The 27951-nt window shown below is 49.5% G+C and overlaps 1 protein-coding gene and 1 long non-coding RNA gene across 3 annotated transcripts in view; both read right to left on the bottom strand.

Annotated features, from left to right (window-relative positions):
• The window catches only part of SYNC (syncoilin, intermediate filament protein), a 31138-nt gene extending 7850 nt beyond the window's left edge, over window positions 1–23288 (bottom strand). The window contains exons 1-2 of the mRNA XM_025198639.1: window positions 21303–23288; window positions 21–695 (exon numbers count right to left, since the gene is read on the bottom strand). Coding sequence (XP_025054424.1) covers window positions 21–695; window positions 21303–21421 — 794 coding nt within the window. The 5' untranslated portion in view covers window positions 21422–23288. The remainder of the gene's footprint in view (window positions 1–20; window positions 696–21302) is intronic.
• Window positions 6560–14141, bottom strand: LOC112549538. 2 transcript variants are annotated; one of them, XR_003092984.1, is made up of 3 exons: window positions 11346–14141; window positions 7984–11144; window positions 6560–7113 (listed from the first exon to the last, which is right to left on the bottom strand). It is a non-coding gene; the product is annotated as an uncharacterized LOC112549538 (long non-coding RNA). The 2 variants fall into 2 exon arrangements; XR_003092983.1 differs by having other exon boundaries at window positions 6560–10459; window positions 10970–11144.
• Window positions 23289–27951: the final 4663 nt, after the last annotated feature.

Raw genomic sequence — 27951 nt, 5'->3', positions numbered from 1 at the left:
CCCGCCCCTGCCCCCCCCCCGCCACAAAATTTTCAAACTCCATGGAAAGCCTCCGGCTCTCCTGCAGATAGTGGCTGTCCCTGCGGCTCTGGGGTGCCTCCAGCTGCTGCCTGAACTGTTCCTTCTGCTTTTCACAAGTCTCTTTCAGCTGGGACAGCTCCTCCGAGAGCTCGCTGACCCTGGATTCCAGTTCATCCCTGTAGGCAGCATACTGGGCCATGTCGTGCCGTCTGTTTTCCAGCTGGTACTGGCAAGCCACGCACTCCCTGGTCACTTTGAACAGCTTCTGCTTGATCTGTCGGATCTCATCCCTGAGGTTGTCCCGCTCCAGCTCCACTTTGGCAAGTAGTTTGTAAGCCGTCAATATCTCCTCATGGGCTTGTCTGATTTCTTGCAGGACAGGCTCCCGGAGCAGTGTGAGCTCCTGGATAAGATTATCCCTCTCCTTCTCCAGCTGCTCCACTGCATCAATGCACTCCTGGAAACGCTCCCCCACCTCCTCAATGGTCAAGCTCTGGGACTCAGCAGCATCTGGCTCCAAGAGGCTGCTTGCAACATCCACAGGCAACTCCAAGGGGTCAGCTTCCACTTCCAAATATAAAGGGGTTTCTGTAACATCTTCCTCTGGGTCCAGGGCTGCACTTGCATCATCCAATGGTGACTCCAAAGGGGGCTCTGAGTCAGCCATCAGGTCCCTAGAAATGAGACAAGATGTGTGAGTTGGAAGCATGCTTACTGTGAGTTTCAGATGTCCCAATCCCTATAAACCTTCCCAGATAAACAGGCCTCCTTACAACAGGCACACTAATGGTGCACGCATCTAAGATCTGCTTCTGTTGAAGTCTCCATCACTGGCTATTTTAAATGTACTTAATGCCCTTGGTGTCCCTTACAGGGTGCGTTTTCATGTGCTATGAATGTGCTGTAAGCTTACTGTGCAGTAAGCTTTCCCTGGGAGAGCATTTACACGAGCACCTGTTGGGAGCAAATTTGCTCCAGACAGGAACAGTTCAGTGCAGTGCTACTCCTGCCCTGCTCTGCCCCCCCTACAGCAGCCAGGGGAGCTCCAGGCTGCCAGGGGGCACCAGGGTCAGGCAGATCTGGGTGCAGGGCTGGGAAACCAACCCCTCCCCCAGCAGCTATTTCCTAGCCCTGCGCCCCAATCTACAGGTAGTAGCCAACTGCACAGTAGACTAATTTACTGTGTGGTAAATGTTGTGCATGAATAGGCAGTGATGCTTTACTACGCAGAAGATTAGTCAGTAAAGCGTCTCATGTAGATGCGCCCACAAGCACCTAAACTATCTGAAGCTGTTTGTCAGTTCAGCATGGAAGTTACTGTATTGGTTTCTATTAATGTGTAGGGCATGGTCTAACAACAGTTTTGCTTTTTAAAGATGTTTGGCTTTGCCAAAAGCCAGAACAACCAAGCAAAACCTTTTAAATTACCTGGAATGAAGGAAGAGTTTTACTGTTATAATTTAAAAGACTCCCTGCAGTTCTGGTGATTCTCAGCATGACTGGACAGATGATAACATAGGATGGATAGCGTAAACCATTATACCTTGGAGGATCTGACTAGCAAACGACTGTGATGCTGATATAAAACTACCTCCTAGACTACGCTGATGCTTATATTGTAAATACCAAGGTAGAGATAACCTCTCCACTCGGGCCACTGGAAGCAAGAGGGTGTTTCTGATTCCTCTTTGCTACCTGGCATGGGGAAAAGACCAAATGATTCTAATTCGTTTGCTCACTGTTTTTTCACACTGCCTTTCATCAGAAGAGGAGGAGATTCTCGGCGTTTGGGATTCTCTGGTCACGTGAACTTCTTAAAGCAAAGATAGAGTTACACTCCACTGAATTTTTGTTTATTTAAATAGGTGATGGCATTTGCTGCCAGTGGTTTGTTGTATTAAAATTCAGGCATCATACTTTTTCCTTTGTACATGGTGTGTGAGATGGAGCCAGCTGCTTTTAGAGATGTGTGTGTTAGAAAAGCCTAAAAGCCTTTGTGTTTGTTAGGCAGTATCTGCTTTTTCTTTAGAATTAAAACTCCTTGGGTAGGAACTTTTTTTTTTTTTTTTTTTTTTTTTTTTTTTTTTGCTCTTTGGTCAGTGCCTAACAAAATGTCTAGTGTTAGCTGGAACCCTTAAGTCCAACACAATAATGTCTCGCTCTGTGGTATTGCTTTTCAACTGCAGACCTCAAATGGGCTACAAAGGAAGAGTATTTACAGATGTGGAAACTGAGGCGGGAGGTGGGAAAGTGCCTTGCCCAAGGTCACGTGGCAGTTCAGTAGCAGAGGTAGGAATTAAACACAGGTCTCTTAAACCACAGTTGAATGCCCCCAATACTAGGCCACTGTGTTTATTTCCTGCTCCTTCCCCTTCCCTGCTTATGGGCATTTTAACTGCTGCATTCAGTTTAAGTCTTTTATCTTGTTTTTAAGATAATTTCTTATTCTGGCTGATGGGAAGTCAAATAAAGGCCTTTTACAAGTGCATATACACAAAATATTTGTCTACAAAATGTCAGATTGGCAGAAATGCATACTGCCAGGTTATAGATTTCCAGTGAAACTTGTCTGGTTTTCAGCAATGCTGACAGAGTCCTGGAGGGAGAGAATGTGCTGTTTGAATACACGTGGGCTCTCCAAGATGGCTGTGGGTGGGCTAAAACATTTAACACACAGCCGAGCACGTTCAGCTTTCCCGGAAGCAATGGTAGAGTCATCCCTTACCTCGCCTCTGCAGCTATGATCTAATTCATTCATCTGCTAATGCACCTTTTTGCTGTCAAAACTCTTCCATCATCACTAGTTTAAACTAATGTGCCCACTGGGTAGTGAAGAGAGAACAGTCTTCTGTTGTGAAAAGCCTTTTACGCTGTTTAAAAAGATATATACGTTAGAATACGTTCAGGGGAGAAGCCAAAACCACACCCAGTTCGGAGCAGAGTTGGAGAGGAAGAGTGCTGAAGTCTTGATAGGCAGCGCACTTGCTGCCCGGAAGGATCTGACCAAATGTCTAGTCATTTCGAAATGCATTAGCATAGACTGGCAAATTAACGGCAAGTGGTTCACTCGTTAAAACAGTTGTAAGGCAAGAGAACGGGCAATTTTCACTGATACTCTCTCCTTTTCCAAATTAGGCAGCATTCTGAAATCATGACACATCCTAGCCTCAGAAGCAGCATGTCTGACACTTACTTCTTAAGGGAGAAAGGGAACGATCTATGAAAATGTGAGGCAGCTCATGACAGCCTATTTCCGACTGACTTGCCTGCCTTGATACCCCTCTGCATATCTAGAACAGCAACCGGGAAATAATCCCTGCCACGCCTGCCCTGCTCTGGTGAGATTTCATCCTGAAACAGATCAACTGCCCAGCTCCGCAGCCTGCAGTCCCACCCTGGCAGAGCAGAGCTCCAGCACACTCCCCATGCCAGCTGCCTTCTTGTGAGCCTGGACATGCAGGTCTGCGTTTCCACTTCATCCAAGGCACTCCCACCTGACAGGTAAGAAGTTCCTTCTTTAGGGTCCAGTGGTGAAATACAGTACATCCCCCAGCACAGACCGGAGCCAAGCAAACCAGCTGGGAACCGGACTCATCTGGACTTGAGCACACAGTGCAAACGCAAACTCCCGGCAGATCTTGCAAACCTGTCAAATGAATGAAGCTGCTCCCTGAAGCAAGTGTACTGCCCTATATGCTGAATGGACCTGTTGTGTCCTCCGAGTGCATCCCAGCACAAAGGGCGGATGCTGTTTGAGGCTGACGGCCCCCCCCGCCCCGCCAGATGCCCTCCGAAGTGCTCAGCACATCACATCCACGCCCTCTCCCATCTGAACCCTGACAAGGGAAAAAGCCCAAACCCAGTTTGCAATTGTTAGTTCTTACCTTTCTCTCCAGGAGACCAGTTCCTCCTGCTCTGGACTGGACATGGGTTTAGCATGGGGGGGGGGTGTTTGTGTTATTAATAAACTGTGTTAGAAACCAGAGTCCTCTGGCCTCCAAGCAGTCTTCTCACTTATTTCCCCTGGACACCAGCTGCAATACCAGCTGCAGGCTGACACTGGATTCCTCCAATCCTGGTCAGAGAGGAGGAGGAGGAGGGCGGAGAAAGGCGAGCTGGCTCCTGGCTTCTGAACATTTTTAGCAGGCGGAGAGTGACAGCTGCAGGGGCTGGGTCCTTCCAGCAGTCCAAGGCAGGTTAAAGGCCAGGCGGCTGGATCTAAAGCATGCCCATCTCTGGAAGGCATAGCTTAGATGAGGTCATGGCCGGAGCCTGCCTGCCAAAGGCCAAGGTCAAGCTCTGGGCTGCTCCCCTCTCATTTTTGCAAGTTTTTGGAGTAAGGTGGGGATTTTTCTTTGTGCAACCTTAAGCCTGCCCCTTCCCTGCCCTGATTGGGTTTTCTTCCCTGACTGGCAGAATGTCTTCACCATTCAGCCTGCTCTAGGCAAGAAATAGTTGCACTGAGAGGCGGCTCTGAGCCGCACATGAGGAGGCGGATGCCTTAAAGAAATGTGTGGGGCCAGGCTGGGAGTGGACTGCAATCCTTTCTAATGGCATTGCAGAGCTTTTTGTCACCTCCCATCCCCTTCTGCTAATTGGAGCGGATGTCAGTAGAGCTTGAACTAAAACCAGCAGGCAACTGGTCAAAAAATGCTTAAGATTGCAAGTGTCAGGTTTCCAGGTTGTAGCCGTATTAGTACAGTTCTGATAAGATTACAAGTGGCTTTTAAGGAAAAAGCAGTATCCTTTGGCTGTGGGTTCTGTTCTTACCTTTGCCACCCCCTCACTCGGGGAAGTCAGGTCGGGGAAATTTTCAAATGCACCGAAATGATTTTGGAGCCCAGGTCCCCCTGACTGAGGCACCTAAGTCACCTGCAAACTCTAGAATGGTTTCACCTTTACTTTTTTGATGGGCTTTGTAAAGCACTCTGATCCCTGGGTATGAAAGGGGATTGTGCAGATAGCAGTGGCTAATGTTACGATGAATATCAAGTTCTCTCCTCTCTGACATGCACTTGCTCTTGCCCTCTTTAGTGGAGAAAAAGGAATTTTTTAGTGTCTACGTTTGTTCAGTTCTGGGGTTCTTAGTTCTGCCTCACCTTAAACCTGTTTACCCAGTCCTACTCTGAAAGTAACATCCTCTTGCACTTCTAAGATGAGAGGGGTCTGGTTGTTTTAAGACTCTTTTCTCAATATATTCTCATAACATTCAGTGTCTGCATACAAAGAGCCAGGGTAAAACAGAGTCTTTCCTAAAGCGTAGCTGCAGTAAGTGCAATAGAGAGATTGCAGCAGGGAGCCAAGCTGAGCTGGTTTGTGGCAGCCAGACTCTGAGGCCACTGCTGCCTTTCCTTTTCTTATCAGTAGTGGTAAATCATAAAGTTGGTGCTTAACCTAGAAGCTGCCAGTTCTTTCCTCTTACAAGTTCTTGAAAGGGCGTTGGCATTTTTCACTATACCAGCTGCAACAAGCTCAGAAGTGAAAGAGGATGCAGGCTGCACCCTCGCCATCGCTGCATAATTCTTGAAAATATAGAAATCACAGCAATCAACAGATTGCTCCATGGCTATTGCGGTACTAAGATGGCCAAAGCAAATCTGTAATGCTGATCTTGCCAGTTTGAAGACAGCTTCGTGACACCGTCATCAAAGGAGTTGAAACATATACCATAGGAAGCAGGCTTATCACAAGACATAAATAGCTGCTTGAAGAAGACGCATCATATAGCAGAGTCTATAAGTGGGCAAGGCTGACCCTTGCATCTGTAACCCTGCCAGCTCTCGCTCCTATGGAGGCAAAATCCGTGCTTTTGGACTAAGTCTTAAGGCAGGTTTTTTCAAGGCTCCGTCTCTCCTACAAGGAAGGGTTTTGTGGTATTCAGTGAGACGTTTGTGCCGATGACTTGACACTTCCTATATTTCTGTCGTCATGGCTAGGCATGTGCATTGTATTCACAGGCCTTACAGCAATGCAGAAGTGCCGAGCGTCTACATTTCACAAGCGTGCACGTTCTGTAAATCAAGCACTTATTGTTTGTGAGAGGAGGTAGGGAGGCAGACGAAGCTACTCTCTGACGATGAAATAAATCTTACTTTTGCTGTAGCACCACTGCCCATGCCCAGTCCTAGCTGCCTTCTCGGGGAGCTGCTCGCTGCCTCGGCTTATCTACCTAAGAACTGCCAAGCAACATACACCCCAAGCTTGAAGCATTCATAAATGTCAGTCTAGTCCTAAATGCCAGCTCCACCAGGCTCACTAATCCTCGCTGGGCCAAACATTAGTGTGAGGATCGCGTTACCTATCCCTCGATTGCCTTTACGCTTCTGAAATGAGGGCAAAAATAACTGTCTTTGCCCATCTCCCAGACTTGCCAACATAAGCACTGAAAGAAACACAGCTTTAAAAGGAACTGAAGGATTGTTTTAATCCTTTTTTTTTAGTACAATCTGCCCTTTTCTTTCCACAAATGACACTATAGCAGAGGAATGTTGTTAACTTGAACAAGTTGTGCATGTATAAATATATACCTACATCTATTTGAAGCTGCCAGGGGAAGAAAACCTGTGGGTCATGCTGTGCCGGGCAGAGCAGAGCCTTGTATGGGATGAAATAAAAAAGGTTATTTTGCCGTGCCAGTGGCACACCTCTTTCTGACTTAGCTCTCAAGTATGGCAGGGAAAAGGGGATAAAATCTGTGAGAGTTCAGCTGCTCTTTGGTGCTGGTAACGGAGTAAGTTTGCAGCTCTGCCCCTGCTGAGGTTCTGTTTTGTGGACATAGCTAGGCAACAGTCAGCTAGGGTGTCACCAGGAGGGGAAGGGGCATTGCATATGATATGCCCAAGGCTGCTAATACAATGCAGCTTGTTAGAGTAACTCCAGAGCAGAGACCTCTGAAACAACGTGACCCATGTTATAGCTGCAGAGAAATCGCAGCTCTTTCTGGATCTGGTTAAGTAAGGCTCTCCGTGTCACCTTGGTTGTTGATGAAGTTAATTTAGGCCTGAAGATTGGGTGGGTTCTTGTTTCTATGGATCGGTCTGAAAAACGCCCTTTCACATGTGTGAACTGGAATCGTCCATCTGGACTTTGCTCCTGCAAACAGAACCCGCGAGGTGCTTATCAGGAATGTTGTTGAAACCCCAAAGGAGAAAATCAAACACATGAGCATATTTAAAAGACTAAATGTTCCAGGTATTTAAAAAAAAAATAAAATTGCTGTCTCCTGTTGCCCCCCTTGCTCTCTAGTCGTTGCAGAGTTCTCTGGTTTGAACCCAGCAAGCTGCTAAAAATAGCTAACCAAGGCCGAGAGCAAAAATTACATTTAGGTCATTCTCTTTGTATTGCACGCCCACTCTCAAGTGTTTTTGGAGTTTACAGTTTTTTTCCTTCAGATGATCTCTTCCCCCCTCACTCTCCACACATGTGATATTTTTTCAGTCCAGTAGGTTATGGGCTTGAGCTCACTGTGGTGTTAACTCAAGGTATAGTTCCAGTGCTGCTCCTTGCCCAGCTCCCATCCACACAGGCAGATCTTCAGTATGAGTGAAAGGTGTTTAAGCCTGGCCTGTCAGAAGGTTTGGTTTGAAGCTGGAGTGTTGCTGACCATTATGTCAAAAGTACAGTGGAGACACAGCTACCCTGTGCTGTCAGCCCAGTCACTTTGCAGCTGGTGTGTTGTTTTGCAGTGTGACCACTTGAACTAAGCTAACTCAAGAGGAGACCTCAAGTGCAGATAACGTGAGATAACTATACAGGAAAAAAGAGCCCAAAGCGTTATTCTTCAGGAATCGCCCCCCTCCCCAGGTCTCTTTCCTGCTCTCTTTTACTATGCTGTAAAAACACTTAAGCGTGAAGCCACCAAGATATGTAGGCACTGGACTCCTGTCTAATGCCATTGGAGTTTGAGGCTCCCAAATACCCTGATGGATCTGAGCTTTTGTGTGTGCGTGCCTCAGTACTTACCTCGTAAATATTGAGCCATGTACCATACCGGTACGTTGAGAAGTTTAGTTATTGTCCCTGCTCTCTTCCCTGGGCTCATTTGTCAGCACTGTTCACACAAAGGTATTCTGCCTGTGTTCCTCTCCAGTGTGTTCCTGTCTCCGCTTAAGTTCATGTTCTTTGCTTCTTGCATTTGTCCATAGCTTGAAGGCTTTTGCAGGACGTGGCCTGCCTTCTCCTCCGAGAATTTCATATGCACTCACTTCAGTGAATTCCTCCCAAAGCTTATCCACTCTCGTTGATGCCCTTTGTGCTCCCCTCTGCAGTGGCTCCACTTCTGTGCTCTGCTTTCCCTGCTTTTTCAGAAGTGCAGAGATTTCTCGAGGAGCTCTCTGTGATCCCTCATGCTGATCCAGGGTCATCTCCCGTCTCTGAATGTAGCCTACTGTTGCTTTTGATCTTTTACTGCATTCACACCCCATGTCAAAGGTTTTCGGATTGCGTCTGCCACTCCCAGGTTCTTCTTCAACTCAGCGTTTATAGAGTGCTGTCTGCGGCCTGGTTATTTCCCTTCCTGCATTGTATCATTTCAGTGTGGATTTCTGCCCTGCTCCCCTACACAATCCAAATTGCTCTGAATTGACTGAACTCCTCTTTCCTACAGCAGGCTTTCCCTCCCTCCCAGCTTTACCATCAGCACATTCTATCAGCCAATTGCATTTTCCTTCTTCCAGGTCATTAAACAAAATTGATCCTGTTTACTGATTCCCATGGCTCTCTGCTTGCCAGCTCCCACCTTCCCCAACTGCTTCCATGTGCCAGACCCCTGGGTGGTTGATGGCCAAGCCCGTTCCTTCTGCACGCAAACAGCAGACTGCACGCACTGTTCTTGTCGAGTAGTCTTGTGCACGGTGTTGTCTTCAAAAATATCCTTGAAAAACAAGGGAGAGGCTATGCACCACTTCCTCCTCCTGAGTCTTCCAGGTTTCTTTGCAGAACTTTCTCTCTCTCTCTCGCTTTCTGATCTTTTTCTGAATTCAGCTGACCTGTTCTTATCCTGTTAATGCTTTCCCTATCACACCAGTTGCTGAAATTAAACTTACTCTTTGCTCTTGTGCATTTTCCAACCACTTAATTCCATTCCTATGCCCTTTCCAATCCTCCTGTGTTGCACAAAACTCTCCCTAAAAACTTTTTCACCCTTATCTTGGTTTTCATTGCTGGAGAGAATCTGTTGCCCCAGGGGAGATGATAATTTTGTCTTTGAACACTTTCCATTTCTCCCTTTTGTCTTTCCCATCCATTGTTTCAGCCTGCTATTCCCAATACACCCTGCATTCCTCACTATCATTTTAAATGCATTTTGATAAAACCCATCAAACCAAGCACTGTTCTCATGCGCATACGTGAATACAAGGCTCAGCTATACAATTCCTGCACTTGGGCAGAGAGGTCGTGGTGATTTTAAATTATATTCTTTGTGTTCTGGGTCCCTGCAAGAGTCTGTCCCTGTGGGGAGCTACAGAAATCCTGGGACTGATGGTAATTTATGGTCTTACAGTGTCAGGGGCTGGGAGCCGTGCCTTCAGGTTGGTTTGACATCAGCTGTCCCCTTTACCTGATGGTAGAAACAGGGCCTGCTTTAACTGAGAACTAGAGTCCATGTCACACAGCTTGCAAATGGCTGCGCTTTGTGCCTGCTTGTTTTCCCCATAGTTTAGTCCTAAGCTCAGGCTTCCACGCTGTGCCGTTCTCCGCGTTCTAGTAGTGAACTATCAGCACCCTTGGACACTTGCATCTGATTCTGCTGGGAAAATGTGAATCATCGCTCTAGCCCTGTGTGGTTTTCCAGACGACACCACATGTTTGGGAAGGATTGGTGAAAGGTTCTCTCTTTCTATGTGCGAGGTTTCCCTTCTCTTCAGCTCCCTGCACAGTAAGGTCCTCTACAAGGTAGGTCTCTTCCAGTTTTGGCAGTGCTCGGTGGAGCTTGTCATGCTGGTGAAGTAGGAATGGAGAGATGTGATTTACTGGGATGCTCTTGCTGAAGTTTAAATGCCTCCCTTTGGCCGCTAGAGGCCACCAAGAAAGTGAGTTATGCTCCTGATTTCCCTGGCTTCTCCTAAAAGCTTTCTCAGCAGATGCGTGTCTCAGTTGGTTACACTTGCATACCTGGACAGGAGGCAGGTTTAATATTACCCAGGGTTTTACTTCCAGTGATTGCAATGAGAAATGCAGTGCAGGGCCTGGCTCTTTCTTGTTTTTCAGTTAAAAATTACATAGGCTTTAGCTGATCACTGATGACCTCCATTCTGTCTCCTTTTGAACAGCGCACACTGCTGCTTCCACCTGGGCCCAAATCTTCAGGCTCAGCAGACAGACATCCCAAAGTGCTCCTGGCAGTCATCCAGAGAGGCCCTTTCAGCCCTGGCTGTGTTGCATCTCAAGTGCCATGGGGCTTTCCACACAAATGGGCTTTATTCCACTCTCTGGTCATCTAGAGTAGTAAATATGAATGAGGCATCTTAGGACTAGAACAAACCGGTACTGCCAAGAAACAGCGTTCAGGGGCTGGAATGCGGTCTAATGATTACACCAGACAGCCTGGGAAGCTGGACACCTGGGTTCTGTTTCCCCCTCCTAAGGGTTTTCTACAACATCAGAAAGCGTGCCTGTGGCTGTGGTATCTCTGCCACTGGAAGTGTTTAAGTGCAGGCTCAACAAGCATTTATCTAGGATAGTTTAGACAGGGATGATCCTGCCTTGAGCAGAGGGTTAGATGAGGTGACCTTCTGAGGTCGCGTCTGGCCTTGTTGTACTATGATATTCTCATTTATTGTCCTTCTAGCTAAGTGCTCTATTCCCGGCTCCGCCACTGACTTGTTGGCTGGCCTTGCAGCCCCTTTCTGTGCCTCAGTTTCCCCAGCTCTAAGAAGGGGACAGTCGATTGCACATGTTTTGGGATTACAGACGGGAACAGGAGAGGTGCTGTAGATGAGCACTGCACCTTCATTGCTAGAGGAGAATGCCCCGTCTGCTGAATCACCCACAGCAGCCCTGCCGGGAAGAATTGCTCTCCTCCCACTGGCTTCCTTCCTCACAACTCCTGCAGTGACACAGCTGGTTCTCCTGCATCTCATCAGTCCTGCTGGGGGAATCTGGCTCTGATCGGAGAGGAGTGGCTGTTGGCAAACAAACATGGAATCTGGCTCTGATCGGAGAGGAGTGGCTGGTGGCAAACAAAAAAATTAAACAAAAACCGACTGTTAGGCTGCAGCAGCATGCTCCTGGCAGATTCAAAGCCCACGCAGTGGAGCTGCCTGCAAAGGTCTCACTGGGCATCAGGAAGGGGCTGACTTTGCTCTACTTGGATGAAGTCTTACCTCTTCTCTCTCTTCATTTGTTCCTCCCTTTGGAGCTAATGTAGCAGAGGGGCAAACCACAGAACACCAAACATGGCACCCTGGAAAGAGAGACTCCGATCCCAGGATGAAGGGGAGAGAAGGTGGGAGCAGGACAAGTGCACCTTCTGGCTTGGCAGGGAAAGGGGCATTTTTCTTTTATTCTAGAGGAAACAGGTTCTGGGAGGTCACAAAACATCTCGAGCCATCGCATTTCCTTTCTTCTTTGCATAAAAGGGCCGTGCTCAGGGCTGAATGCTCTATTACTGGCCTTTCCAGCAGGAAGCAGGAAGTGTGGTCCAGTGGTTAGGGCACCAACACAGGGCACAGATGACCCCTGTTTAATTTCAAACTCTGCTATGGAATTCCTGGGTGACCTTGGGCAAATCACTTAATGTCTCTCTGTCTCCATCCTTCTGTAAAACAGGGGTAAAGGCACTTCCATGCCTCACAGGGTGAGGAAGACAAATACATGACAGATGCTGATTCCATACTGATGAGCCGGTAATACCTGAGCTAGTTGGAGGCCCGGTATGAAGAGGTCAAAGCATGGGTTCCATTAAGACCTGGCCTATGCATGTAAGATAAAATCCTATGGCTTAGGGGGTTATTTTTACCTATATAGATACTCCAGCAAAAGCCCTCATGTATCCACAGTTATACTCGTTTAAAGATAATTTCTGCCCATCTCATTTGTTCTGATGTGCAGTCATTTATTTCCTGACCTGGATTATGCTATGCTGCTATAAGGACTTTTATACTGACATCATTGCATGCAAACTAAGAGGGTATTTGCTGCTTCAGTTGCTGGTCCAGTTAGAGCCAGCTGACTTTCCAGTCCAGACAGGGTCATTCTCCCACAGTAGCAGCCTCCGCCCCTTGGAGTTCCCAGCTCTGCTGGTCCCCGTCCTCTGTCAGGGGGAGTCGCTCTCCACGATACTGTCATTTCTCCTAGCAAGAAGCTGCGTGAGTGCAGCTGCTCCCAACCCAGCTTGCTGTAGCAGTGCTGGGCATGGCAGGAACGGCTCTAGTCCCTTCAGTCTCAGAGTCTCCCTGCAGAAGTTGGTGTAGGAAACACTGTCAGTGTTACTAGCTGTGGGGACCTGGCCCTAGGGGCTAGAATGGTCTATCCTCACTGAAATGTCAACCCAAGCCCCAGCAAAGTAGCCAGCAGTGGAGGGAGAGGTCTTGAACACAACATGCTGGAAAGCAGCCCTGTGAGCATGGGAGAAGCTGGAGGGAGCTAATCCAGAGACGGCTGGCAAAGCGCATGCCTGGGGGGAGATAACTTTGGGAGATCAGATCAGAGGAAAAAGCTCTCCTCTCAAGGCAGGCAGGTGGGCTCTACAGAGGAAGGAGAAACTTAGCATTGCACTGGCTTCCATACATCCCCCCCAGCTGTAGCCAGTAGTGTTGCTTGGCTGGCATTCCCAGGAGCCGCTGCCACTATGCTAGGAAATTGGCTTTTTGTATCTTCCTGTCTGACGCTCACAGGGCACTTGGAGCCAGGCCCGGCACTCACAGGGCACTGGTGGGAGGAAGTTCACAGCCCAGGATCCTTGCCCGGCCCTGACGGGATGCAGCTGTGAGGGAACTGGGGTCCCGGCTGGTGCGATTCAAAGGTGACGGTGCTGGAGCATAACCAGCCAGTTCCATTAAGCAGCTGTCAGCAGCAGTCTCCTGAGCTCAGCAGGTTCCCTGCAGCAGCCACATGAATCTTAGGCTCCGTTCCCCTTGAATAATGCCGATAGCATCCCGAGTCCTGCCTGCAGCCTGTCCACTGACTGCCTAGCCTGGCATGAGCCGCCCAGCAGCCTCGCACGATAAATTCCTTTCAGCCTCCATCTTGGGCACGTCAGGTTGAAAAACACCTGGCAAGAGCGTGCTGTCACATGGGCGGGGTGCCTGGATCCCATATTTCCCACCCTCCTTGCACTTGCTGCCAGGCCTGCTCTGCAATCTGCCCGGGAGACGGCAGTCTGGTGGGAAAGCCGGTTCCCAGCAGCGGTGTGAGCAAATGACGGGAGGGGGGGACGTACACAGAGTGAGAGTGTTTCCTGGGGGGCTGCCAGCACAGATAGCAGCAAAGTGGGGAGAGTCAAGGCCTCCAGCTGGCACAGGTCCTTTCATCTCTGGGGAGAGCGCACGTTGGCACTGGGGAGCTGGGAGCGAGCGGAGGGGGAGGGCCCAGCTGACAGGTCGATACAGAGGCACCATACCCCAATCACAAGTTCTTCTGGAGCAAGGGCAGCCCCTCCAGCACTCCTCCCTGCCCCCCGCGCCTGGCTGATGCTGCTCTTGCTGGGCTCTCGTCGCTATAAATTGCTGTAAATAAACCGGTGATGGCTGCGGGGAAGTCCTCAGGACTGATGGATGCTGCAAAAGGTCTCAGACTGTCCAGCCTTCCCTGTAGTGCGACCGTGAACAAATCCATTCTCTGCCCTTCACTTCCCCATCTGTAAAAGGGGAATAAGGGTAGTGACCTCCTTACCAGATGTGCTGGGATTGATGGCTGGTCAGTGCTGTATAGGCCCTGAGTGTTATTAATATGACAGTAGCAAGTGAGCAGCTCCCTTTTCACTTCCTATCAGCTGTTCCCCTCCTCTTTGCCACTGCTTAGCCCCAGCCTCTGTCCCACCTCGTATACCAGCTCCCGACCTGCTCTCCCATTCTGACCCCCTGTCCTCTCATGCAATTCACTGTTGCCTGATCCTCCCCTCTCTGCCATTTGCTGCTGCCCAGTCCCCACCTCCCTTCCTGTCCAACCTCATTATAACCTTATCCTTCTGCCCCGTGAGAGCGATTTATGACCCATGGCTTCTAGCAAAGGAATGATGCCTTAAAGGGCAAAACCCTCATTAGCCCGGGAAGCACACCTGTAACTGAGTCTTCCTCATGCCCAGAGAGCTCTGGTTATTTGCACACGGTTCTGCTGGATTTCCTGGCATGCTGGACACCACAGTTCGACAGGTTGGGCAGATTTCGAGCAGCTGTAACAGCAGCTTCCTCCAGGAGGGATGCTGTGCAGGATGGTTTTGATGTGATGGGTCACTGCTCTGCTGGTCCTGCTCTCTTTCAGCAAGTGGTGCTGTGGGTGGGTGGTGCAAGACCTCCTAATGCTGAAGAGTTTGCCGAAGCAGGATCCCGCTGTGAAATGGTGCAGGTGGACTCTGGTGAGGTCCAAGGGCTATTGCTGTCTGGGATAAGAAGCCAAGGGTCAAGACTGAAACCAGCTGTAGGAAGGGACCGGGTGTCCAGTCCTCCTACAGAGTGGAAAAGAAAATGGGTGAGGTGTTCCTGAGGGCACTTGAATGAAGTTTCCACTTGGTACATACGCTACAGCCATGACACATCTGCACGTGAGCCCTCTGCCTGCAAATACTTTCCGTCTCCAGTAACCAGGATGTGTCCTCAGTTTGTAACTAAAAACACAGGCCTTTCCTCTTGATCACAGCACCTTAGCACAGCGGCTTTTCAAGGCGTAGTGCGCAGCAGTCCCTGTGGGGAGGGATGGAGGCCAGAGAAGCAGAGTGGGATCTTCTGTGTGCAGGAGCCTCGTTCCTTCTGCAGGCTTTTCCCAGGAGGGGCAGCTGATGTAGGAAGACTTGCAGTGTGCTGGGAGAGGGATGCTGGGGTCTGATCTGTCCTTGGGCAGTGCTCTGGCTTGTCTGCAGCTGTTGGGGTGTGCAGGTGCTCAAATGACATATGTGATGTGAATGTCACCACCCCAAACTCCGGCTTCTGTTCTGCATGCCCTTGGGCATCACATAAGGCTAAACAGCTTCCGCCGCAGCTTTCAGAGGCCAGGATACTGGTGAGGAGGGAGTACAGGGATGAGGCAGTCCTGAGTGCAGTGCTCCTTGCTGAGGTTTGCTTTCTTGCCTCCATCTGAGGCAGTGCTTGCTTGCTGAGGTTTGCACTGACAGTGAGGCAGGAGGAAGTTCATTTTTCTACCCCTGGCCCAGCACCAAGACATGGCTAGCTGGTTCCTCCGGGTGCAGTGACTCAGTGCTCGGTGTTGGTATGCCTGAGTGCCTGACTGGTCTGGAGTCATGACTCCGTGCCTTCTGGACTGTATGGATCCAGCCCTGACCTCGTGCATATTTCCTTGTCTTTGTGTTTGGAGTGGGTTCAGGGTGTGTGTGAGAACTTGACTGTCTACTCCTTGCTTTGTGTGCGCCCTGTGTATTGTTGTGAATCTCCATGTGTTTCCCAGGGCATGTCCCTGACTCTTTTTGTGCGCTTGTGTCTGTCCCTGCCCCTCATACCGTTCATCCTCATGCTTCTGACCCAATGCACATGCTTCCTTGATACCATGTGTGTTTCCCTGGTGGATCCTGAGCTTGCGAGCATCTCCCTGGCTGTGTGTTTTGACTGTGCGTGCCCCGCGTATCTCCCTGGCTTGGTGTGTAGATTGATGTATTTCTATGACTTGCAGCTTGTGGTTTTCATGCCTCTGTGTATAGAGAGGCGTTTCCATGGCTCTGGCTCTGTGTGTGGCTCCCTCCCTCCTGTGCTGATACCCGTGGACTCCGGAGACATCCTGGGGGAGTGGATGAGCAGTGTGACTCAAATAGTGCAGGCCTTGTTCTCTGCTCCAGGGTGTGGCACTCTCCCACTCCTTTGTTCTCATTCAATGTATTTTTCTCTTGGCATGAGTTGGATTTTGCTCTCCCAGCCCAGCGCAATATCGTAACATCCGCTCTGGAAGCCAGGGAGCAAAGAGGAGTGGAGCCACACTAGAAAAGCCTTGAGCAGCTCACTGACTCTTCTGGCTGGTACTTTGCTTGTGTTGCCTCTTGCTACTGGCCTGTTCCCATTATACCCCAACCTAGCAGTGAGATCAGGCTGTTGCATGTGTAGCCTCCTGCCCCGATTCCCTGCATCGCCCTGTTTGGTAGAGTTTGTCCCACGTGCTCCATGTCCCCCACCCTCATGTCACATCAGTGTCCACTGCTGGCTGGCACAAGATTATCTCCTCCGTAGATAACAGCCCTTGTGCTCGGGATATCTATCAGTCCTTCCGTGCCAGCAGCAGGCTCTGATAGAGCCTGTGCTTCCTGTCAGTGACTAACAGGAGCGGAAGATTGGTGGTTTTGGCAGAAAGAGACCTTTGCAAAATACAGTTTTAGCAAATCAGTAGGGTTTGTGCTGATCGGAGCAGCCTCTCCTATCACCTGGCCTCATGGGAGGGCGTGGCCAATGTGCGAGCTTGCGGTTAGCACGCATTTTTAAATGCACCTTCGTGCATGCCTCTACAGGTCAGTGCTGAGATACTGCAGTGTTGGGGGCTCTCTATACAATAGACAAATAGAGACAAAGTCAGATCCAGTTGCTTTAAAGGAGACACAGTCTTCAACCATCAATAATGGACTTCAGGATGTAGTTCACGTATCCAAAGAATTAGTTTGATCTCTCTGATGCTAGCAGGCAGTCCTCTCACAAGATGGACCGAGGTGATTCACTTTGTAAGTGCACAGACTTCAGTACTATGCCGAGATGGATTTAGTGCAAGATGTTTCAGACTGTGATGTGGGGCAGACAAAAAAGGCAAACTCCTTCTGCACCTAATGCACCCGAGTGGACCTCGGGGGCCCTGGCTGAGGACGGAGAATGGACTGGGAGCTTTGCTTTGCCTGACTTGCTTTGTGTCACAGGCTCAACCTCATGTAATGGCTGCCCTCTCCTTGCCCTGTGCACTTGCATGTACGGAAGGGGCACAGTCATGCCACTCATTTGCTTTTAATTTCATATCATTTGTGGAAGGCGAATGTAAATGCAGTGCTGAGCCGATGGCAGAGATAATCACGGGAGCTGCAGGCCCTCCCTGAGTGCTAGTCTGATTGCTTTGGAGGAGGGCAGGGCTGGTTAACCTGTCTGTAATGACGCCACCGACTAGACAGGAGACATTTGGGAATCACCGGGAGCAGAACAAGCACTTTCCCTGGGGTCTTGGAGCCGTGTGAAGCTAGTGCAGCTCCTGTTCATTGTGGAACACGGCGGTTACATTTCAGGAGGCCAGGAACGACGTCTTTTGTGCGCCCATTCTCCGTAGCGCTCCACCAGTGCACCTTAGGCTGAAGGGAACAGCCTGTGCCAGGCTCTGCAGCTTCCGTGTGCATTCGCCCCAGATCTCCTTGCTGCTGCGCTGGCCTTGCAGTCGCAGCCATGGCTTGAGGAGCAGGATGTCCAGATTCCATTTCCTACTCCGGGTCCTGGCTGCGTGGCCCCGGACAAGTCTCTTCCCATCCACGCGTCCCGTTCAGAACTTCCAACACTGCGGAGAAGCTGACAAAAAGCTTTCGGGCAGGTGCCCGGGCTGAGTATGAGAGAGGATGGGGATACTAAAGAAGAATAGTGAGACAGGAGGAGGAGGAGGAAGAGGAAAAGCAGAGAAAACAGACTCTGAATCCATGTGGCCTTGGGAGAGGGGGCGAGAGATGAAAGGAAAGAAGCCAATGCTGCCATCCACCCACTCCTTCCCAAGTTCCTGACGGACCACAGAATTGCTCTCTTCAGACAATAAAGTGACTGTGCAGACTTGGGTGCCCAGACCCGGGGCTCGCGGAGAGGTTATGATTGCTGGCAGCTCCTGGCTTCTCTCAGCGCCAGGGCCCATTCTGCTGGCCCGAAGAGAAGGGAGACCATGAAAGGGGCTTTCTTACAGTGGCTGGTGCCAAGTTAAAGAGCAGCCCCCTCACAGAGTGGGAGAGAGTGGGCAGAGGGAGAGCCCAGAGGAGGGTGAAAGAGTCTCTGAGGGTGAGAGTCACAGATCCAGAGCTGGCAGGGGGCCTCTTGCCTCCTTGGAGGAGTAAGGAGCTGTCCCCCTTGTGCTTGCTAGCCGGTGGCTCCCCCTCCCATGGTGAGGGACTGGGCATGACCTAGAACTCTTACAGCCTGAAGGATGGACGGAGATGCTATGGCACAGAGTTGTGAAATGACTTGCTCAAGGCCACCGAGTTAGTCAGTGGCAGAGCTGGGAATGAATCCACATCTCCAGAGTCCCACTCTAGTGCCCTCCCCCATTTGGCCCATGCTGCTGTCAAGGAGGTGACTTCTTGGTCACTTCTTGGTCCATTGGGGTTTCTTGATCACCCTGTAATGCAAGTATCACTGCTAATAAGCGTGGTCTCTATGCTTCAGGTCTCCTTTGCTCCTGGCTTTTTTTTTAGGAGGGGGGGATGCTGTGCAGAGTGAGCCCCCAGTTCTTTTCCCTGATGCCAAACATCTCTTCCCCAAAGGAGGTGGAACTGGTGGTCCTTCCTCCCACTCTGTCCTGCATTCACATGACTCTGTGCCTCTCAGAGGCAGGGTCAGGCACTGAGGAAGAAAAAGCAAGCCGTCTTTGAGGATGCTCTCAGTCTTCTACAGAAGGAAGAGAGTTCAGTGACTGATATGGGCTTGATTTAAGCCCCTGGCAGGTGACAGAGAAAGTTACCTCTCTTCTTCATTCCTACAGCTTCACTCTAGTGAGCTTGCTTTGGAGCTGGAATGTCGGCAAGTCAGATAAGACCATGCACAGGCAGCAGCCTTTATTCAGCAGTAGGTCCAAAACCTGAATGACATCCCTTCCTTTTTATCTCTCTTTGCACAGTCCAGATCATTTTTAGATTCTTTTTACAATTAATTGCAACACTACTTCCTTGTCTAAAGCATCCTGACTCCCCAGGCCTACCCGACAGCAGCAGCCTTCCAATAACCAGCAGGTTTTGTAGAGCCTGACAGTCACAAGCACCCCTGCAACAGCAAACCAGTATGCGTGTGCGTGTGTATGTGCACCTCAGCATGCATGAGCAACCCTACAATAACAACACACTGAAGGAAGAGCCCAGCTCTTGCTAACAATCATGTATCTTTACCAATCCAGGATACCTGGGACAAACAGGTTCAATACAACTAGCAAAGAAAGAGGCTTTAGGGCCATGCTTCTAGATGCATCGATTCTGAAATTAAGAGATCTTTCTTGGCAGTGCCTTCCTGATCAGGCCGCTCACCACTGGTTTCAGACACATTTCGCAAAGCTTTCTCTCCTTTTCACTCTAGCCACTGCCTCTCCTTCCTCCTGCAGCTCATAGGAGTTTCACAGAGCTTATTTCAAGGGCTCTCAAGAAGGTCGTTCGCATACACACTGTTCCAGTGGCTTAGCAGGTCCTGGGTGAAACAAAGTGTTTCCTGTTAAATACACGTGAGCCTTGACTCAGGAAAGCACTTCAGGCCATGCTGAACTTTAAGCATGTGATTATGTTCCACCGAATTCTGTGGAATCTAATCACGTGCTTAATATTAAGCATGCGCTTATGTCTTGCTCTAACTCAGCAATGGAGTCTCAAATTGGGGCTGGGGTATGTAGATAGCCATCAAGGCTAACTCACTGCAAGCTGGGAACAGGAGCTGTCTCCCACCTGCCCTATACCAGGCAACTGTGCTTCTGCGTCCCTCCTTCGGGAGTCTCACTGTAAGCCAATGTACTCCCCCCACAATCTTACCGCAGCCAGCTTGTCAATATACCGTATTATCCACCACCAGTGCCATCATGACCCAGTGCACCTAGGTACTCTTATGTGCCGGAGACAGGCAGCTCTGCTAAAACATCATAGGCTTTTTGGTGTTTCCTGCCCCTTCATACTTAATTCCAAGCTGTTTGCGTTCAAGGAGAAGCATTCTCTTTTCTAGTCTTCCTGTTTTCTTGGCCTGAATCATTCATAAAGAGATGATGTTATTCAGCAGCTGTGACAATAGACTTTAAAGTGGGACATCTCCAGGCCTGGCCTGTGTATATCACTGCATGGAGCAAGCTGGTGAGAAAGAAAAATGCTGCTATTTAATTTATGTACAAACAAGCAGCTGCTATCATGAGAGCCAGGGAAGGAAATCATAACACTTAGTGCTGAGATAGTCCTTGTCATCCAGAGGGTGCAAAATACCTCACCTAGAGGGCTCACATGCTTTTCCCTGCATTGCAAAAGGGGAATGGGGGGAACACGCAGCTATCTAATGGGATTTCTTTGGTAAGGTGCTTTTTTAAGTTGCAACTTGCCTGTAATTCCACACACTGGGTGAACCACTCCCCATGCATTCCTAGCGAACTACTGTACCTTTGCTTCTCAAGCACAGAAAAAAAAAGCCCTAGCTGTTTTGCCAACAGCCTGCCTGTTTGTTGCTCTCCATTAGGATGCATGGTGCTGTACAAGAAACAGTGAAAGACCACCAGGGACTTGTGTCCTGACTGGGCTAGATAAAACTTTCCTTAAGCAAAAATCAGATCTTGGTTTTTCCTTACTCTGGCCCTGTTTTGAGGAGAAGAACAGCATGATAGGGAAGGGGAAAAGAGGAAAACCCTCTCCTGAGATCCGTGTTGTATGTGTGTGTGGGGGGAGAACAGTGTGATGAGAGTCAACACAGTGCCCCCTCTCTCCTGGCAGAGAGCCCCTTTCTTTTCCAGTCCTGCCTGTCTCCTTGGCATTGGGAGTGGGGTACCAAATGCTGCTTGAGTCTCCCAACAGCTGACATCTGCCTTAAAGCCCCCACTTCTGGACTGAAGCTAGTATAGCTTCCCTTTAAAAATCCTGCCTGGCCCTTTGAAAAAGGAGCTTGGCATTTTGACCCTGAGCATAGATAGCCTCATGGTGCAGGCCTCAGAGGACAAAGAAAAAGACATGATGAGAACAAAAACTAAAGTTTGTGATTTTGAAGTCAACCTCACAGTTCCTGTGGAGCTGACTCATGGGTGCTGGAGGCTGGGAGTGGGCAGTGTGGTGGTAGGAAGCCCCCCTCTACGGAGAGCTGCCACGGCTACTACTGTTATTGCTACAACCACCTGAGAGCCGAGGAGCTGCAGATTCTGGTCCTGCCTGCTTTTGCACCTCATGGGGAGTCCTTGTAAAACTTGCCCCATTTGACAGCCGTGTGTTAGAGCTAAGCGGATGCACTTGCACTTACTTAGACTGTAGACACTTTGGGGCAGCGACCCCCTCTTTGTTCTGCCTCGGTACAGCGCCCAGCACGGTGAGGTTCGAGTCCGTGCTGGAGGCCCTAGATGCTACCGCAATGTCCAACATCAGTCATCCTCATAATCTCTGACTGTGGGAACATGGGATTTTTGGCCTGGCATTTCCATCCTCTACGTTCCCGTTGTTTACAGAGTTTAGAGCAGTTCACGGATAGTACTTATTTAACCCTCACAGTTCTGCGAGTTACTGTTGTCTCCATGAAACAAATGGGGCAGAAGTCTGAAGACCGTCCAGGGAGCTGCCCCTCACTCTAATCAGACAAATTGCCCTCCAGTGATTCATAGATAGCCTGGGCTTAGACACTATAGCTGCTGTTGTGCTACACTGCATGTGTAAAGGGCTTGTAGCTGGGTTTTTCTGTCTCCTGAGTTTAGTGAGTTAGCAGAGACACAGACTGGGCTGCTCCTTCACTGTTGGGTTATTTTGGGCAAATGGCTTGTTCTCAAAGGCACCTTAGTGTCAAAAACACCTCTCTGGAAGGCACTGGAAGTCACCATGTCATTATTGTTCCAGTCAATACACGCAGCCAGGAGGGATCCCGGAGCCAGGGCTTGTCTGGGCAGGACACAGATCAAACTGCTTCTTCGGTGTGCAGCTGGGTGTAGAGAGCAATACAGGTAAAAATTAACAGGAGTTGTGCAGTGGATTCTTTCCAGCTGTCTGAGACTGCCTTGATCACTAGCTCATAAGTCACAGCTGAAAGGTGTTTGCTGTGGCCCAGGAGATGAAAAACAGAGGAGATGTCACTGGGCAGATTAGTTAGGTGTGACTGGCTGGGGCAGGGTGCGAGAACAACTGTGTGCTTTCTGCTCTGAACAAGGACCTTGCACTGCAGGCTGCTGCAGGTTAACAAAGAAGGTGTTAATGAGTAATGAGGCTGAGCCTGGCAGAGAGGAGAGAGATCTGAACCAGGAAGGATCTTCTTTCTGCTGCCTTCATGAAGAAGAAAATCTACAGAGAAGAGTTTAGCATCTGCACAGATTTAATTTTAGGGTGGGGCTGCTGCAAGCAGATTGTTTAAGGGGAACTTTTAGATGGGTGTGGGAAAGGGACAGTGAAACTAGATCCTGGGCCCTGCTATAGCTCCTTTGTGCTGCTTGAATTGGGCCTCTGGATTTCCCCTATTTGGAAACATGGAATGGGAGAGATGGCAGTGGCCACAGTACGGCTGATATCTGGTAATCCCTAGATGATCTAACAGCGTTTTGGCATCCTTATAAACTAGCCTATGTTAGAGCTGCCTTGAACCTGTTCTTACTTAAGAAAACCGGCCCATGCATCAGAGGAGAGGCGCAAAGGTGACATTCAGTGACTTTTGCACCTAGTTCTGACCAAGTACAGCTCAGCTAGATTGAAAAATCAAGGACATGCACTCCACCACCAAATCCCAGTTTGCTTCCTATTGCATTCATCTGGGAATGTTTTAGAGAAAAAAAGCCATTCCGATGCCCCTGGGGCAGAGAGGCCAAGGGCAAGATTATATGAGACCCAAAGAACTAAAAGTACATTGATGGGGCAGCAGTGGAGAAGCCTGCACTCTCTCTACTCCTGTAGGGTTTGTTCCATGCTTGGGCATCTGAAGCAGAGAGATGCTCTGATCTCTAAAGGATGGGAGCTAGGCATCTTTGGGGATCTGGCCCAAGGGATTTTGAAAATGAACAGAGCATTTTAGGCCAAGCTGGAGCTTTTGAAGGCATCAAGGCACTTTTGAAAATCCAAATAGGCATCTGTGGGTGCGTCTACATGTGTGCATTTACTGCGTAGTAACCAAACTGACTGCACAGGGCAGGCACACATCTATATGTGCATGCCTGTACTGTGCGGTAAGTGTGGCAACTTATGCCAGTTTAAATGTAAATTTGATACCTACATCATGCAGGTATCAAATTTATGCCCAGTTAGTTACTGTGCAGTAACACGCATGTAGACGCCTTACTGTGCAGTAACACTGTGTGTGTGGACTGACTTGGGACTAACTTTAGTCCCAAGTCAGTCCACATGCAGTGTTAATGTGCTTTCATGTGTGCACATGTAGATGCCGGCCTACTCCCGCTTACTGCGCAGTAACTTACCGTGCAGTAAATTTAACTGGCATAAATGCATGTGTAGATATGCCCTGTCTGTATCTTATGATACTTGTGTACCTTCGCAAACCTGCCTCCTTCAGTTTCCAGAGCTGTTGGGACTGCTCTTTTTGCCAGCCCCAAACTCACCTGACTGTGGACATCAAGCTGTTGTTTAAATCCTGCCCCACTCTTCCCGTGTCTGTTGTTGCTATTTTGTTTTTGTCCATTCACTGGCCCAGCTCTACCTAGACACGGAGACCTTATCTAAGGGAGGAAATAATAGGAGCTTCCAAACTCCTGCAACAAACATTTCTTTCTTGTACTCTTGACGTAACATCTCAGATCAGCTGCGGGGCCAGGGTGGAGAGCAATGCTTTCTGTTTAAGGCTCAAAGTACAAGCCAGAAATGAAACCTCTTTGGGTCTGGGCATGTAATAGAAATTCTCACTCAGCAAATATTTCCCCTCCATCTTGACCTGTGGGGCCACAGGCTTAGTGATTGGCAGCAAGGTCTGAGCTGAATTTTGGGCATTGGCTCTATGATATGAAAGGAAATATGATCTGGTGGTTAGGGAGCTAGCTGGAGTCCCAGGTCCAGTGTTTATTCTGCCCGTCTCTTGGTCATCTTGTGCAAATCGCTCACTTCCTCCGGGGTTGTCCCCTTTGTTGAGGGGCTGCAGGAAGGAATGCTGCAGGGGCACATCCCTGCTCCATGTCATGGGTGAAGAACTGACCACTGACGTAGCTCAATCCTGATCCACTGGCAGCCTTGGAAATCAGGTCCATGTCAGCAGAAAAGATTGGTGCCCAGCTGATGAGCTTGCAGTGGTCTGACTCACTGAAGGGTCAGGCTGCTGTGTTCTGCACAAACTGGAGCCTATGCATTGTTTCCACTTTCAGGCTCAGATAGAGGGAGTTACAGTAATGAAGGCAGGGTAGTAAATGACTGGATCACTGTGGGCAAATCCTCCTCTGAGATGCAGGGACTATAGCTCCTAGCAAGTTGTAAGTAGAAGGTGAAGTTCCTGGACACTGTCAATACCTGGATATCCAGGGCCAGCAATGAGTCCAGCAGGACTGATGTCTTTGTACTGCTGTAATGCTGCCTATGATAGGAAGGAGCCCAATGTGCCAGCTGGTGCTTTGAAATATTTTCCCCTCCTGGCCAATGTCATTTTGGCCTTGCTTGCACCGAGTTGGAGCCAGCCGCCTTTTATCCAGACACTGATCTCCTCTCTGCACTGACATCCCCGCATTGGTCTTGGCTGCATGTGCAGAAAATGAGTTACACAGCTGGGTATTGTGCGTATTGTTGGCAGGAGGACCCATAGTCTCTCTCTGGTAAATACAGACAATGACTGAGGGCAGCTAAATCTCCATGGGACTTGACAGGGGGGGAAACAGCACTAACTGACCACTCCTCTGCAAAGGGGAGCAAGTATTGTGGGATCTGCTCTGCCCATGTCAAGCAAGCACGTCAGCAGTCCCCCAACCAGAGCCATGACTGAGCAGCTGAGAACGGCATTAACAACAGGCTGGATTGTGGAAGGTAAGCCAAGCTGGCTCTTACGGAAAAGCCTGAATAAAACAGATGCACCTTTGCAGCATGCAGGTCTTACACGGCAATGCACTAATCACAGGACCTGGCAGCATTCTTCTGTTATGGGACCCAGATCAGGGTTATGAAACAAAACCAGCAAAGGCAGTCGCTACTGCATGGGCACGTTGGTCTCTCTAGATTGCCAGAGAAAGGGTGTTTTCATCTTTGTTTGCTTCCTCAGCCCACACAATGTGATAGACTTCCTTGCAAGCCAATTTAGTCTCATCGCTCTCTTGATAATTATTCGGACAATGCCCCCAAACTGCATGCAAAGATATTTTTAAAACTGTTTCAGCTGACGCTTGAGGAAGGGAAAGATGTGAAAAGTACAATCACTTTTTGGAGGGCTAATGAGTCAGAAGTTTGAGCTGGCTGCAGAGTCAATAAAATGCTCTAATTGGGGATTAACTTTTCCCCCTGCACAGTTCAGTTCCTTTAAATTTGGTCCCATGACCTCTCGGTGGCAAACAACCTGTTTGCTCTACCTTTAGCCCCCAGATGTGCATGTGGGAGGGCTGGCTAGGTTTGTTGCCAGGGGCACAGTACAAGCTTTGTGGGTATGGTTTCTCCAGCTGCTTCTCAAAATGAATCCAACATTGTTCCCTGTGGGATTGGGCTGTGGTTGGAAACCTTGGGATGGCCAGGAAGTCTATCATTGTGGAGTCATGGTGCACTCCTGTGGGAGCAGACATGTTTATGTTGGGGTTGCTGCTCATATCCCAGGAGTTAGGCTGGAACAAGTCAAATCATCCCTTTGCAGGGGTTTGGACCTAGACCGCAGACCTTGGGTGGCGAAGGGAGGACTGACGAAAGGGGACAGCTGTAAGATTTTATCCCAGACCATAGTGACAGCTGAGGATACAACACTGCAGCCCTTAGGCATGTGCAAAGGACCACAAAGTAGACAGGCGAGCCAGGGAAAATGTCACAAGCAGGAGAAATCAGAAATTATGGCTTCATTACTCCAGTACTACTTTAGACCTGCAGTGAGGATGTGAAAAAGATAAGGGAACTAAGGCGAGGGAAAAAAATGAGGGAGCTGCAGCCATTCTCTGGGGGATATTCAGGATGCAGAGTATCCACATTTCCATTCCAGGATCATTATTATTTATTTAAGACACTCAGCTTTGTGCAAGCCACACAAACACAAACAGCCTCTGCCTCAGAAAGCTTTTGGTTTGAATGAGATGGCCTTGCTCTGGGAAGCCTAGAGGAGAGAAAACCGAGCTTTCAGAGGGTGAGGGTTTCAGTACTTCTAGCCATGTCTAGAAGTCGGCAAAGTCATTTATGTCTTGGACAGGCTTTTTGGGATCCTCTAAGGGGGAAAAAAAAAAGACTGTATTTGAGAGAACAGTTTTGCAGTCCGTCTGCTTGGAAAACACACCTGCCCGGTAACGTAAATGTGTTTATAGCAAAAAAGACGATTAGCTTTTTAGCTTGCAATGTTTGTAGCCTCCCTGTCTGTTTTAAGCCAGTAATATTCCAAGCTGCAGCCTGGCAGACACGTTGCCAGCCGCTGCAATGGATCCCATCAAAGATCTGCGGAGTAATAGCACCGACAGGATGCATAACAGCTCCTTCTGAGTCTTCAGAGCATCATCAGGAGATGAATGAAATGCTGAGAGCAGAGGATGACTCAAGCCCTCTCGCTGGCTCTTGTACACAACACTCATACTCCAGCTTATTTTGGTAACTTGCCCTGACATTCCTCATCCCCCTAAATGTTTTCTCTCTCCATTGGGTAGCAGTTGGCTATCAGTCAATACGTGGATGCACGCGAGCTGTACGCACGTATGTCTGGGATTATACATTATCCACAGGAAGGATTTATGGGGCTCTGATCATCACAGTATGTGAAGAGTTAGCTCCAGCCTGTTATGACATTGATGGAAATACACAGCCTAGGTAAACTGCTCTGTGCTGCTGGGTGTGGGCTCTTTGCACCCGAGGAACAAAATTCTTGTTACGGACTGATCTGCCTCTGGGACCTGCTTGTTTTTATAAGCAGAGGCCAGCGAAACTGCATCAGCCCGTTACTGAACCTTGCTGTTTTCCAGTTCAGATTGATTATAAGCAAACAGCCCGGCACAAGGCATTTCCTAGGGACAGATGACCAGCTGAGAGTGACCAGCCCCAGTTGCACCGAACCCCCAATTCCTCGGTATTGCTCTCACGTGCCTCCTTTATTACTGCTTTGTCAGCGGTGACAACGCTAACTCCACTTTGCTTCTGGACTACGTGGAGTTGCAGACCTCCAGTCTGGTACCAAGCTGTCTGCAATAAAGGGAGAGAACAGTCATGAAATAGCAAGTGGTGTCTCTTCCCGAATCCCCACGCACCACTTTTATCTACAGACAGATAAACTGCATCCACCCAGCACAATCTCTTTGGAGAACATTTAACCCTCTAGGATCCTTGCTTAAGCGACGTAACAACCCCAGAAGGCACCTTTGAAAGTGTTTTCACCTCCTCCTTGCCTAAGGTCAAGCAGAACCGGTCAAGCGAGCAGTATCCAGCGGCACTTAGGTACCACGCTGACGGGTAGGGGGGCATTAGCTGCCAGGCCTCCCTTTCTGCAAGAACCCAGAGCCTAGGCAGCGAGACCCACTTCAAGGCTGTCCTTCCCGGGCTGGCGGGCACGGCCAGCGGCTGCCCCCCACCCCGCTCTACCTCCTTAGGGGACCGCCCGGAGCCCCACACTGGAGGGGGTCCCCAAAATGTTGCAACATGGGGCCCTCCTCTTGCCCAGGATCCCCGGGAGCCAGACCTGCCGCCGCCCGTGGGAAGTCCGCGCATCCAAGCCCGGCCGGGAGTGCAGAGAGGAGGGAGGAGCCGGCCGGCTCATCCCGGAGGGGGAAGGAAGGGGCAGAGCCGGAGCCGTGGGCGGGTCTCCCGCTCCCCGCCCCCTCCCC

This window comes from Alligator sinensis, unplaced genomic scaffold, assembly GCF_000455745.1.
Source record: "Alligator sinensis unplaced genomic scaffold, ASM45574v1 scaffold337_1, whole genome shotgun sequence".
Taxonomy (NCBI): Eukaryota; Metazoa; Chordata; order Crocodylia; family Alligatoridae; genus Alligator; species Alligator sinensis.
This window is presented reverse-complemented; position numbering and strand designations above follow the sequence as displayed.